This window comes from Carassius carassius, chromosome 7, assembly GCF_963082965.1.
Source record: "Carassius carassius chromosome 7, fCarCar2.1, whole genome shotgun sequence".
Lineage (NCBI taxonomy): Eukaryota > Metazoa > Chordata > Actinopteri > Cypriniformes > Cyprinidae > Carassius > Carassius carassius.
In genome coordinates, this window is record NC_081761.1 from 35,034,162 (window position 1) to 35,048,229 (window position 14,068).

Below are 14,068 nucleotides of genomic sequence, written 5' to 3' on the forward strand. Positions count from 1 at the left end.
GTCTGACTGAATATCAGAAACAGTAATTTAATGGGAGTCTATTTTTAAAGTATTGTTTTCATTTGATATTTCATTTTAATTTTACTTTTTTATTTTATGTTTTTAACCAAAGATATTAGACCAACTGAGACAATTATTCATTTTTTAAAAGTATATATCTTTTATTTGGCTTTTGTTCTGACTTTATTATAACCCTTACAGTAAAGAATGAAAAAAACATTTAAAATAATATTTTGATAAATTGATTATCTCTATCAATGTGAAAAAAAAAAAATATATATATATATGTATATGTATTATTGTGCGTGTGTGTGTGTGTGTGGTGTTAATGAGAAGTTTCTCAGGTCAGAGAGTGGATGTCGCAGTCAGAAGTGCTTTAGCTCAGCGGTGTGTGTTCATGTGGGTTGGTGTGTGTGTGGTCTTAGTGTATGGAGATGATGTGGGCTCTGCTGATTTCCCCGGGGATGCTGTTGCCGTGGTTACAGGAGGGCAGGATGCTGATGGCTGCCTTAGATTAATGCCATCACCTGGATAATCACACGGCTCTCCACAGATTTGTGTGTGTGTGTGTGGATCGCAAGCTGGCAGATGAACTTTTCTAGGTGTGTGTGTGTGTGTGTTAAACAGCCATGCTCTCTCTTGCTTTCTCTCCTGCTCAAGGTTTGTCAGTCCCAGTTTTGTGTCACTAAAAGAGAAGCAAGAAAAGCGTTGACTAAACAAAACAGATAAAGGAATTTGACTCAAGAGTTAATGAAGTCTACAGTGAATAGTTGTTTAAATGTCTGTCTGTTCCAGTGTTATCTTTAAATTACTATTTTTAGTAATTTAGTAAATTAGCTTTTATTTTTTTATATTTTCAGTTTTTCATAAAAAAAAGTTTATGTAAGTAATGAGTTTATGTGCTACGGTTGTTTTGGTTAGTGTTTTTAATTTTATATATTATTATTATTATTATTATTATTATTAAGGTTTAACAGATTTTTTTTTAGTTTTAGTTGAGTTTTAGTTTTTCTTCTCAGTTTTTCAGTTTCAGTTTTCTACAGTTTTTATCTAATATTTGTATATATACTGTATATTTTTCAGCTTTATTTCAGCTAACAAAAACGACTTTTTATAATCAACAATAATAATCCTGCTCTGTTCCTTCCAAAAAATATCACGTATTACTAGAGACTTCTTAAATATTGCACATGAGTCATATGGACTACTTGAAGAAAATGTTAGCTTTTTTTTTTATTTAAGCTGATTTTTTGTTTTAATAAAGAAATATTCATATGGTTTTAGAATGATTTGAGAGTGACCGTTTTCCTTTAAGATTTGGAAATTGTTCTTTTTCTCTAATATTTCTGTTCAGATTAAAATTTTTAATATCAGTTTTAGTTTTATTACTTCAGCTAATTGTAGTACCTCCATTAATATTATATTTCAGTTGCAGTTTTATCTAATATTTAAATGTAATTTTTATTTCAGCTTTATTTCCATTAAAACCAAAAACTACTTTTAATAATTTTAGATAACAAAAACACTAGAGAGTGAGTTTTTTTTGGGTAAACTATTCCTTTAAGCAAAGATAAACTTGCACAGTATCTCTGATTTGAATTATAAAGAATTATGCGTCTGTTTTAACTGTGTGTGTTTAAAAAGGCCACTCCCGCTTTAATCAACATCTGAATCTGATTTATTACATCTTCACAAACACACTCACACACTCTCATCTCAAGCTGCACACTGTGTCCTAACCAGCCGTGACGAGTGATATATATCACTCTCCATCAGAATCAGAATCAGAATCAGATGACTCCGAATCAAATGAATCTGAATCTGAATCAGCCAGTGGTTCAAAGTTGTGGTTAGGACATGGTGTCAGAGACTAGCTGAGGTCTCTGACTTCACTAGAGCCAGAGCACTCTTTGACCTCGTGACCTCTCCTGTACCTGTGTGTGACCCCTGACCCCGTCCTGTGCAGGATGCAGACGTCCAGCACCACCTGCAGCCTGGGCTCGGCTGACGAGAACGCAGTGATGCAGGCGGACGACGCGCTGAAGACGGTCCATCTGGAGCTGACGGAGACCTGTCTGGACATGATGGCTCGATACGTCTTCTCCAACTTCTCTGCGCTGCCCAAGAGGTGCTCACCACAAACCACACGCCACAGCTCTGCTACATTCACAGCCCTCATTCAATCACATTAGTAGCGTGTCTTTTCAGATTTAACAGTCCAATTAATCGCTATCAACTCTAAAGATAAAATAAAAAAATGTTACATCATGTCAGATAGAAGCATTGAGACATGATTCATTGAAGTCATGCAAAATACTAGTAATTGCACTTAATAATAATACATGAAATTGATAATTGTAAATTAATGCTAAGTTAAACGGAAGCAATTAGTAATAAGTATTAGTATTTTCCAAAAAATAATAATAATTACAGTATTGTTATAGTAGCCTTACTTTAAACTAAACAGTTCGTAATGGATGTTTATGATTGATGTTCATTTAAAGTAAAATAATAAACATTTATAATAATAATTGCCTATTTTAAACTGAAACTGTGAGTAATGTTTTATTTTTGATTTATTTTTTAACGTGCAGTTACAATTAAAAAAAACAAAAGATTAATTGCCCTGCTTTAAAAATGAAAACATAAATAATTTTGTACTTTTGTATCATGTTTAAAAAATAAAAATGTATAATTTATAAAAACTAGTACGATACAGTACTAAAACAATACAAATATGTTTTTCATTAAGTCATTTAGGACAATAGACCTAAATGCACCAAAGCTGTTCTACCATCAGACTTTAATGAAATTGTAATTTCATTCATTTGTCAGTCACTTTGAAATAAAGAGTCAGCTAAAGGAGTAAAAGCATTGAGCGTGTGTGCAGAGCTGCTGGTGTCTCTGCTTTTTCTCTTTCTTTCATTTTAGGCTGGTTTACACACTTTCAGCTAGAACTGTAATTGCTTGCCCTTCATCCTTTTGTTCGGTGTCTGTTTGCAAAGCTTTAAATAGTACTTGGCTTTCATCTCTGCGGTGCGTGATGAATGCAGGCCGCTGAAAGCTGCATCGATTCCCCTTATGTTCCAGAGCAAACTTCTTTTTCTGTCACTCTTATAGTAGTTGTTTTAGCTGTGTGTGAATAGGCACATCAGCTGATATCCTTATTCAGCCTGTTGTTTTGGTCCCTGTGAGAGATGGATGGGTCTCTCACAGTGACACTAAATACGATGATTGATGGGCTTTGTGAACTCTTCCTCTCTCAGGTCTCCGATCGCAGAGTTCCTGTTGTCCGGTGGCCCCAGTATGACTTGGCTGGTTGGGAATAAGTTGATCACCATTACGACCAGCGGTGGCTCTCGAACCCAAGCCCTTCTGGGTCTGGACATGGCAGAGAGGCCCGGAGGAGGAGAAATGACCAGGTTACAATCGTTTCAACATAGATGGCACCAACCAATCATGATAGTGCTATAGGTTAACGTTTTAGCACATTGCTAACATGAATTAGAATTTGCTAGCATGTTTATAAAATGTGTCCCAATGTTCGTACCGTCCATCTAAAATAGTAAGTTAGATTAGAATAAGTGTGTCCCAAAGCATAGGTTGTTGAAAAGTGTATGCCAGAAGTCCCCAGATGGTCTGCCATTCCAGACCATGCACACTCTGATGGCTAATATTACCCACAATCCACTGCGCTTTGGTGAAGGATTCTATCCAGAACTACAAACACTAATAAAACACGTTAAAAAAACTAAAAACATGGCAGAAGATAGATAGATAGATAGATAGATAGATAGATAGATAGATAGATAGATGGTAGATAGATGGATAGATGGATAGATGATAGATGGATGGATAGATAGATGATGAATGGATGGATAGATAGATATATAGATAGATGATAGATGGATGGATGGATTGATGGATGGATGGATGGATGAATGGATGAATGGATGGATAGATAGATAGATAGATAGATAGATAGATAGATAGATAGATAGATAGATAGATAGATGATGGATGGATGGATGGATGGATGGATGGATGGATGGATGGATGGATGGATGGATAGATGATAGATGGATGGATGGATAGATGATAGATGGATGGATGGATAGATGGATGGATGGATGGATAGATGGATAGATAGATAGATAGATAGATAGATAGATAGATAGATGGATGGATGGATGGATGGATGGATGGATAGATGGATAGATAGATAGATAGATAGATAGATAGATAGATGGATGGATGGATGGATGGATGGATGGATAGATAGATAGATAGATGGATAGATGGATAGAGACAGGAAGAGGAAGAGCTTCATGTGAGTGTGTTTACTGCTCTGAGTCTCAATATAAAGACAGTACACACATGACTGTTCTGCAGGTCTGACCCGTCCTTACACACCCGACAGACGAAAGAGGCTCCTGCGAAACTGGAGTCACAGTCGGGCCAGCAGATCAGCAGCAGCACTCGCACCCGCGTCCGCTCCATATCAGGTGACACACACACACACACACACACTCACACACATGTGTGTGTGACCCAGAGCTTTCAGTTAAAAACTTCAACTGAAAAACATTCCAAATTTGACATTAAACTGAAATTAATTTTAAGTTTAAAATAGCAACATGTCTAAAACTAAATAAATAAAAATATTAAAATCAAAACTAATAACAATAACCTGAAATATATAAAAATAAAAGCTAGTTCAAAACATGAAGGAAAACTATAATAGTACATGGTATTAAAATAACACTGCTCTGTTCAACATAACAAGAATCATGAATTCAAATTAAAGCATGAAATCAAAATGTATTTAATTGTTCTTTTATTGTTGTGATTAATTCTTAAATGCATGTTACTTTAAAATAAATTGTTTAGTATATAGTAGAAAAAAAGAATTGAAAATGAATAAAAAATTGAATTTAAAATGAATTGAAATGAATAAAAAAAATAGCAGAAACTGAAAAAAAGGCTTAAATTAAATGTGGAAATTATACAAATAAAAACTAATTCAAGATATGTAATATATTAGTATATAATGATATGTAATACTTAAAACTAAATAATAAAAGTCTTATTAAACTAAAAGTAATACTACTAAAAAAGGAAATAAAATGATTGAATTTTAGATTATAACAAATCTAATAAAACATCACTGGAAGATGGGGAAGTCACTAGAAGCCCCTCGTGGTTCCTCTGTGCAGGGGGTCACGCTCTGCGGGCCGGGCCGGCTCAGAGTCTCAGTCCTCTGGTGGCGTCTCCTGAGGGGGAGTACAGCGGCCCGCTGCCCCCGCCGGGACCCCCGCTGGAGGTGCTGGGGTCCCAGAGAGGAGTGGACGAGCACTCGGCATCCTCCGCATCACAGTCCTCAGCGCCGCTCAAAGACAAGTCCAGCCTGGCCGAGTTTGTTCCCATGCTGACGCAGGGCTGGGCCGAGATCTTCATCCGCAGACCCTCAGGTACCACACAGACTTTACCTCCTAACCTTGTCCCGGGCCGCAATTATAACCCTCTCGCTCTCAATTATGACACATTTGTGCAGGCACTAAAATTAAATCATCATAACTCCATTCCAAGGGCGTTTGAGAGGCGCATGAGTGATCTTGCGTCCCGCAGGGGATGCCATGCCATTCCCAAAGCTTCATAATAGTTTGACTCAGACCTGCCGTGCCCACGGGCCCCATTTTCCTCAGCTTTTCTTCTCCGTCTGCCTCTAAATGAAGAATAGCTCGGGAGCATTTAGCAGATTTGTATTTTTTTTTGTGCATTAATTGTGACGTGTCCTTGAGTGCTTCACTTCTTGAAGAATAACACGTGACGATGATTTTTCAGTGCGGTTCCTGAGGATTTCACAGCGTTGCTGTTGTGGTTTTTGTCACTTTTTTTTGTGCATGTCTTTCTTTCATGAGACTTGAGTTTTATAGTGCTATTGCCTCATTTCGAACCACTTTTTTGTGTTTTATTTTTTTGTAATCGCTCTTGCGGTCTTTCTTTGAGTTGAGTTCAGTTTGGTTCAGTTTATATTATGAGAAACAGTCAAAAGCCAAATAATAGGCTAATAATAAAGTACTCAAGTCAATCAAGTTATCAGTACTGTAAAATAAAAATAAGGTTAAAATTAAAGTGTTTATTGTACATTTTATATATTTTATTAATAAATGCATTTAAATGTAATATAGTTACATTAATATATTTATATAAAATTTTAAATAATTGTGCTTTATCCAAGTATTTGTTTCCGAACAGCCAAAGGTTTCCTCTCTGGGTAGGAAGTCACACACACATTGTAACCTGTCTGTCTTCTTTATTTTAGTTTTTAAGCATTTTACACGTAACATGTAGCCTCCTCAGATCTGGTTTTAGTCCGATTTTATAATTCAAAAGTCAAATAAAAAAATAAACGATATAAAAACAAAACATATGAAAATAGAAAAAGAGATTTAAATTAAATGTTGTGTTGTCAGTATTAAGCAAGGATTAGATCACACTGTAAAGTGTAAAAACAATCCTCTGCATGAATTTGTTATAATGGGTAATATACATTAGCTTTATTGTTTACATTATCTTATGTATTTTAACAGTTTTGTTCACTAAAACTACATTATTACTTGCTTTTGATACTTTATTTGAACTAATTATTATTGCCACATTGCTATTATATATGTATTTAAAGTAATTTTTGAGGCTAGTGTTCACTTATTCCTATTTTTTATTACTAAAAAAATAAGTATAATTATTCGATTACTTGATTAACTGAGAGAATAATCAACCAGTTACTTGTGACAGTCTTAATAATCACATTTATTTGTTTTCTTAACAACCGTGATATGTCACCGTGTGATGTTTTGAAGATACACCAAAGGAAATGGATTCTGAAAATATTGATCTAAGGAGTATTTTCTGTAATATATTTCTTTCCTCTGATTAGTTTGCGTCATCTATCATGTTTTAAAGCGTGCTCTGTAAATCTGCTCTCAGGGAACACCAGTTGGCTGATGTGTCTGGAGAACCCGCCGAGCCCCTTCTCGTCTGAGCTGGGGAACGTCCCGCTGCAGGAGCTGTCCAGTGTGCTGATGGCCATGGACGGGGTGAAGGAGCCCCAGAGCGAGGCCCCTGGGCCCCAGCCGCAGGGGAGGCCCTGTCCCATCCAGCGCTCCAACACCGGTGAGCTGCCGGCTCTCAAAACAGCACTGTTTCAGCTTATGCTCCTGGAGTTTATAGAGTAGAAATGTTGCGAGCTAAGAGTCTGAGAGTAGCATACTACCGTGCTATACTACTTCACACTGTTTATACAGTTCTGTAGCAGAGCTTTTCTTGCAAATATAGCATTTTTATTTTTGTATGCACAGAATGTCTAAAAAGCATTTGTGAATTTTAATTAAGGTTTTACATTTTTAAATAATTTTTGGTTATTGTTTTCTGATTTTTATTAAGTAATTGCTTAAAATAAATGTAAAATGACAAGTGTAAAAATATATATTAACTTTTTTAATATTGCATTTAATATAATTTTTTTTAAATGCTTTAAATTTTATTAACTATGATAACCCTGAATAACATGAATCATTATCTTATTTTATATTTTATATAACCATTATTGTTGTTGTTATTATTCGCTAATTATTTTCCAAAAGTGTAGACATCAGGGATACTAAAGGTGCCATTGAATGCATTAATACAATATTTTAAATTGTTCTCTGATGTCCCCAGAATGTGTATGCAAAGTTTTATCTCAAAATACCCCACAGATCATTTTACATAGCTTCTTGAAATTGCCACTTTTAGGGTTTGAGCTAAAACACTCTGTATATGTGTATGTCCCATTTAAATGAGAATGAGCTAATGCTCCGCCTCCCTTCGAGTGTTGGTTTTCCAGCGGAATTGGATTACTTTACACTGCTGGCGCAGGTTGCTTTTCATATCCGTAGGAGGGTTTTGTTGCAAAAACCTGGCAACCCTGCTCCCTTCTCAGACGTGTTTGTAGCTTCAGGAGCTCCCGCTCGCAGACAGACCAGTGTTACGATGACTGTGTTACTGACCTCACACATTGCTTCCAAACGCAAGTTTTAACTACCACATTCCTATTCACAGTTATTCTGGTAGCACATGAAGGCAGCAATAGTGAAACAGCCAGTGACAAATGGTAGCCTTAGCAACATTACTGTGCGTTCACACCCCCGCCGTCGAGAGCATCAAAACTCGTTCTGGCCACGCTACCAACAATGCTGAAGAAAGATTAGTGGATGCTCTGACGTAGATCGATTGCTTATCTTGTATTTAAAGTGGCCGCAAAGCAAACAAGCTTGTTGATCTTGTGCAGACTGACCACAAGAAGGGGAAACTTTACAAGTTAACCTCATTAAATAATGTTGTGGATGAAGTATTAAGGTCCTTTACATAATAATGTATAAAGCACTAATACCACAAATACTCTGATACAAGTAAAAGTCCTACATTGAAAATTTTAGTTAAGTAAGTATAATAATTAAGTATAATAATTAAAAAAATGGAAAAAAGTGACGTGACATACAGCCAAGTATGGTGACCCATACTCAGAATAAGTGCTGTTCATTTAACCCATCCAAAGTGCACACACACAGCAGTGAACACACACACACACACACACACTGTGAACACACACCTGGAGCAGTGGGCAGCCATTTATGCTGCGGCGCCCGGGGAGCAGTTGGGGTTCGTTGCCTTGCTCAAGGGACTTGAACCCACAACCTTAGGGTCAGGAGTCAAACTCTCTAACCACCAGGCCACGACTTACCACAACTGGGACTATTATACAATTATTTATTATATCATTAGATTAGTATTCCTGTAATGTTACTGTACATTAGCAGCTTACCAGGAACACCAACCATCTCAGACACCTTTGGTCCACGCATCATTTTTTATTAATTTATGTCATTGATTATTGGGAAACCCACCACAGCAGTAATCAACCTCTCCTCCATTTTGCTTGGGAACTAATTTGGTCAGAACCAAAGTTTACAAATCTGCTTTCTCTGGAATCCTCTGAAGCGGTGGACTCTACGTTCCGATTAGTTGCCGCCAAACCACATCATAGTTAATTTCCATAAAGTTAACCAGATTTCTCCTTGATGCTCTCAACATCCAAGTTGCGCCTCGCTGCTTTGCTCACATTGCAAATGAATGACTTCCGGCCCCTTTGACGCCCACGACGGCTGCGGTGTGAATGCATGTTTTTTTTCTTACAGATTGCCAAGAATCTCTTTTGGAAAACAAAATATGATGTGTGATGCTTACTTTGTCTGGAGGCTGGACGTTTGCCACGAAGCGTTGGTATCGATCCCTCTTTCAGCAGCAATCTTTGCACAACTCCAGCGCTGAACTGACCCTCGTTTGTGACACAGTCGAGACTGGTGTAAAATGTCTTGTGTCCTCAGCGGTCTATGGAGACTCCTATGTTCGTTGGTGCATCCCAACACATGACACATTTAATGACATTGTTTCTTCAAGAGGCTAGAGCAAGAGAACAGTAATGGCGGACCGCTGCTTCTCACTCAGGGCTGTGTATATGCTAATAGAGCAGAGAGTGTCACAAATGGGCGGTACTTTCACTGACTATGACATCATAGTCTGGAACTGCTCGTGTGAAGAGACTGTTCATGATTTTTTGGAAATATTAAACAATGGCTGGTTGTTTTCACCTACTGCGGCCACAAAACTGTGTTCAAACACCTTATAAAATTGATTTTTGCATTCTATGGCACCTTTAAATATGCAAAATAATTATGTGCAAGATCATGTCTGGATGTCATTAGCTGAATAAAACGGGTTTACTTAATAGTATGCAGGGATGATAGTCCAAATGAAGAGATAAAAAGGCTCAATTAAGAATAACATACTACGTTTACTATTATATGGCAGAAATGGTAAAACTAGTATGCTGTTTCAATGCTGTATGTTACCTAGAATTTTTATATAAACCGTATGTAAGAGCACACACACCTACACACACACACACACCTACACACACACACCTACACGCACACACACACACACACACACACACCTACACCTACACACACACACACCTACACCTACACACACACACACACACACACACACACACACCTACACACACACACACACACACACTGCACACACTGATGATGTTATTTTAGTGCATCATCCAGGTGTTTAAGTGCACTTTTTTGGGGGACATCACACATTGTCGACGTTCTTTTCTTGATTTTTTTTTTTCATTATCATATTTCATTTGTGTGATTTATTTCTCTTATTGGCCGTCTCACCTCTCTCTAACGTACAGTGCATGTAAGTGCCACAGATTAAAAAGAGAAAGCATTTGTCCTCCACAGTCCTCTTTGAAGGCCGCTCTACACATCTGTCCCTCTGTCAGCCTGACTCTCTCTGACTGTTTCTGTGTGTTTCCTCTGGGTCCATGCGGTGTTGATGGCTTGGCCTGTGTTGGTTTTTGTCTGGGTTTGTCGCTGCAGTGGGTGCTCTGGGCTCTCTCTGCTCCCCTGAAACACCCGGCAGGTTACACAGGAGTATATCGTGGGCAGGTAGATATGTATGTGGCCTTGAGCACGCACACGTGCCGCTCTAGAGTGTTTCTGTAGCTTCCTGTCTTCATTAACACTCAACGATCCAGATCAAATCAACTAATCAGCGCTCAGCTCAACCAATCTCCACACAGAACCAGCGTATGGATTGATTCCTGATTCTCCTTTTCACTTCCCTTCACACTTTTTCTTGCGTCCGTGAATTTGACTTGAAAGGCATCTTTCTCTATTAATGTTTTCCTTCTCTATGTGTGATTTCAGTTTGATCCGCATGTTATAGCTGGACAGTGTGGATAAAAAAGGTTTTGAAGGGCTGAGACGTTTCAGTCGTTCTATTAAAATCCAGAATATAGGTATTTGACATAACTTGTCTGTTAACTTGTTTGTATTCAGTATCAATATTTTAGGTTAAAATGTACATGAATGTGTAAGGAAAATATAATTTTTACAGGTAATAAAAAGTGTATAAAAATTTTCATGTTGTTTTGCAATCATAATTATAATTATTCTTCTAAATTAAAATAATTATTTGTCAAATTATTATTATTATTATTAATATTATATCAGTTATTACTTTTATTTTACGGTACTATATAACCGTATATTGCATAATAATAATAAAAGCAGTATTTGCCTGCATTACTAGACCTTTCAGTTTAAAATACTAATTGCATGATTTGGCAATGCACTGAATTAATCTGTGCATTAATATTTAATGCATTTCGAAGGCTAATAATAAAAAAATCTGATTTTCTTTATGATAAACATAATTTTATGTATTTTTTTAATTACAGAAAAAAAATCTAATATTATTTAGGTATTAAAATGTATATGAAATATATTCTTAAATGTCTGAATTTTTTTTTGCTGTATCACCCAGCCATTCTTACTATTATTAGTCAGATGTAGCTAAAATGTTCAATATTAATTCAATTTTATTAAATGATTGTTATTACCATTATCAGTTAATTTCATAATTTTATGCATTTGCATCAAAATAGAAATGTATATTAATAAACAGCAATGTTTAGCTTCATATTAGGGCTGTCAGTGTAATTAAAAAAACAACTATATTTTATAATTACATGATAGTCTGAAGGATAATAAGTCAGATAATTAAAAAGAACATTTTAAGGAAGCTCAGAACAAACATGTAAACATTAAAGGGCTGGTAAATGTTTTTATCATTATTTTTCAGATAGAGAGAGACTGGTGTATGTCTGCTTCAGTTTCTTTTGCCAGCTCGAAGGACCCTGCGCTAGCATACAGACCTCAAATCTAACACATATAGACATAAGCTCACATTTCCATTTCACTGGGTCTCTAAAAGCATGTTCTGTAATGCCTTTCAGTGTTAAATCCGTATTAAACCTGCTTCAACTGGATCAGCGTGTGTGTGTGTTTGTGCAGGTTTGGTCTCCAGAAGGCTCTGCATGTGTTAGAGTGACCGTAGGAGAGTTTCTAGACTAATCACAGATATCCTCTGCTACAGTGTGATGGGACAACATCTGGTTTATTGTCTCTCAGATTCGGTTGTGTTGGAAGAAGCTGGACGGAGCAGAGCGACCGAGTCCAGAGAGCTGGAGGAGTTCGAGGCCGTAGCGTCTGAACCCATCTTCATGAGCGCCGCTACAACATCAGCCGGCTTACTGAGCAGAGTGAGGGAATCCACACCAAACACACTCAACAATAGCCAGGGTTGGGGAAAACACTTAAAAGTAATGCATTACAGTATTGTGGTACCCCGTAATAAAGGATGTAATCGTGTAAGTTACTTTTTATGTAAAGTTATGCATTATGTTACTTTTGTGTTACTTTTTGTCACCTGGACTGGGCTTGTGTAATTGCTTTTAAATACAAAAGGTTATTTTTTTTTTTTATTATACTCTAAAGCCCCTTTCATACAAAAAGTGAAATGAATAAGCCGCAGGCTGAAGGATAAGTCAAATCAAATCAAAGTTTATTAATACAGTACTTGTTTAAAATATCAGGGTGTGTCAGTAAATAAATGGGAAAACAAAGTAACTTATGCTATTTGAAAAACTTTTCTTGTAAACTTAAAAGTAATGTTACTTTTTTTTATTTAAGCTATTTTAAAACAGTCTTTACATAAACTATATTATATATGCATAAACTTTAATTTGGTGACTGTTCATTTTAGGTCCCGTTTATATATTATAAATTATATAGACATAGTAAATATACACAGTACACAAATATACAGTATATTACATAAACAATAACTTCTATTTTGGATGTGATTAGTTGCAATTAATCGTTTGACACTAATATATATATATATATATATATACATTGACATAAAGGGTACTGTATGTATTATTGGTATTATTATTGCCAATTATATATATATATATATATACATTGACATAAAGGGTACTGTATGTATTATTGGTATTATTATTGCCAATTATTATTATCATGTAGTTAATGCCTATTATGTAATTAATAAGAACATATACAAATAACCAAAATAATAAAATAAACACTTGGAAATAACAACAACAACAATAATAATAATTTATTATTACCTGATATTCTTCTCAGTACTGGTAGGGATGGACTAATGTATTAACCAGTCAGTATATTTATTATTTTACTGGCATTGATAAATCACAGACTGATTGATGTCACTCTCCTCAGTCGTCCTCCACCTCCAGTCAGGACGATGAGAAGTCGACTCTGGAGGAGGTGAGTGAGGGCGGTATCCCCATCGATCAGCCTCCGCTGGGCCTCTCCACACCGGGACATCAAGAGGCAGACGTCTCATTATCTCAGTCCACCACCCTGAGCAAGTCCAGCTCGTCCCCGGAGCTGCAGACTTTCCCCGAGGCCTTCACCAAAGCTGCGGTCCAGAGCGCCGCGAACGGAGACCTGCTGAGCTCCAGGATCCCCACGGTCCAGGCCAGCGAGAGAGAGGCCTCTGGAGAGAGTGTAATATCAGCCGGCCCGTCCAGCTCCAGCGCCAGCGTCTCCGTCTCCTCGTCCTCCACCTCCAGGATGAGGTTGGAGTTTCCCACATCTCAGCCGGGACCCCTGTCTCCCGCCGGACACAGACCCCGAGGACACACCATCTCAGTGTCCGCTCCCTCGTCCCGCAGGGAGAGGAAGATGGACCGAGACTCGTACCACAACCGAGGAGGAGCATCCTACACAGAGAAGAGCTCAGGACTCAGTCCCAGGTAACCTGACGGCCAAACTCCTTTTCTACCTTCCTTTATACACATTAGGAAGTTTGTTTTTCATGCAATTACACTGAACACAAACTGAAGCTTTCAAGCATGTTAAATGTATTAGAAATGTTAGGACTTCATTATATATCAACACTGTAGTACAGTACTAATCAGTAAAGCAGTAAGAATTCCTTTTTTTTTTTTTTTAAGAAACTCCTTTTGTTCAACAAGGATGCATTAAATTGATCAAAAGTGACCGTAAACGCATATACAAAATATTAGTGTTTCAAATAAATGCTGTTCTTT

The 14,068-nt window shown here is 36.9% G+C and overlaps 1 protein-coding gene across 3 annotated transcripts in view; it reads left to right on the forward strand.

Moving 5' to 3' along the window:
* LOC132144048 (tuberin-like) overlaps positions 1-14,068 on the forward strand; it is a 46,100-nt gene that overhangs the window by 20,257 nt on the left and 11,775 nt on the right. For 2 of the 3 annotated variants that reach the window (XM_059554770.1, XM_059554772.1), the window contains 8 exons: positions 1,967-2,128; positions 3,267-3,422; positions 4,393-4,505; positions 5,217-5,471; positions 6,991-7,176; positions 10,503-10,571; positions 12,099-12,229; positions 13,233-13,771. In XM_059554770.1, coding sequence (XP_059410753.1) covers positions 1,967-2,128; positions 3,267-3,422; positions 4,393-4,505; positions 5,217-5,471; positions 6,991-7,176; positions 10,503-10,571; positions 12,099-12,229; positions 13,233-13,771 — 1,611 coding nt within the window. The remainder of the gene's footprint in view (positions 1-1,966; positions 2,129-3,266; positions 3,423-4,392; positions 4,506-5,216; positions 5,472-6,990; positions 7,177-10,502; positions 10,572-12,098; positions 12,230-13,232; positions 13,772-14,068) is intronic. The other variant, XM_059554771.1, reaches the window with a different exon arrangement.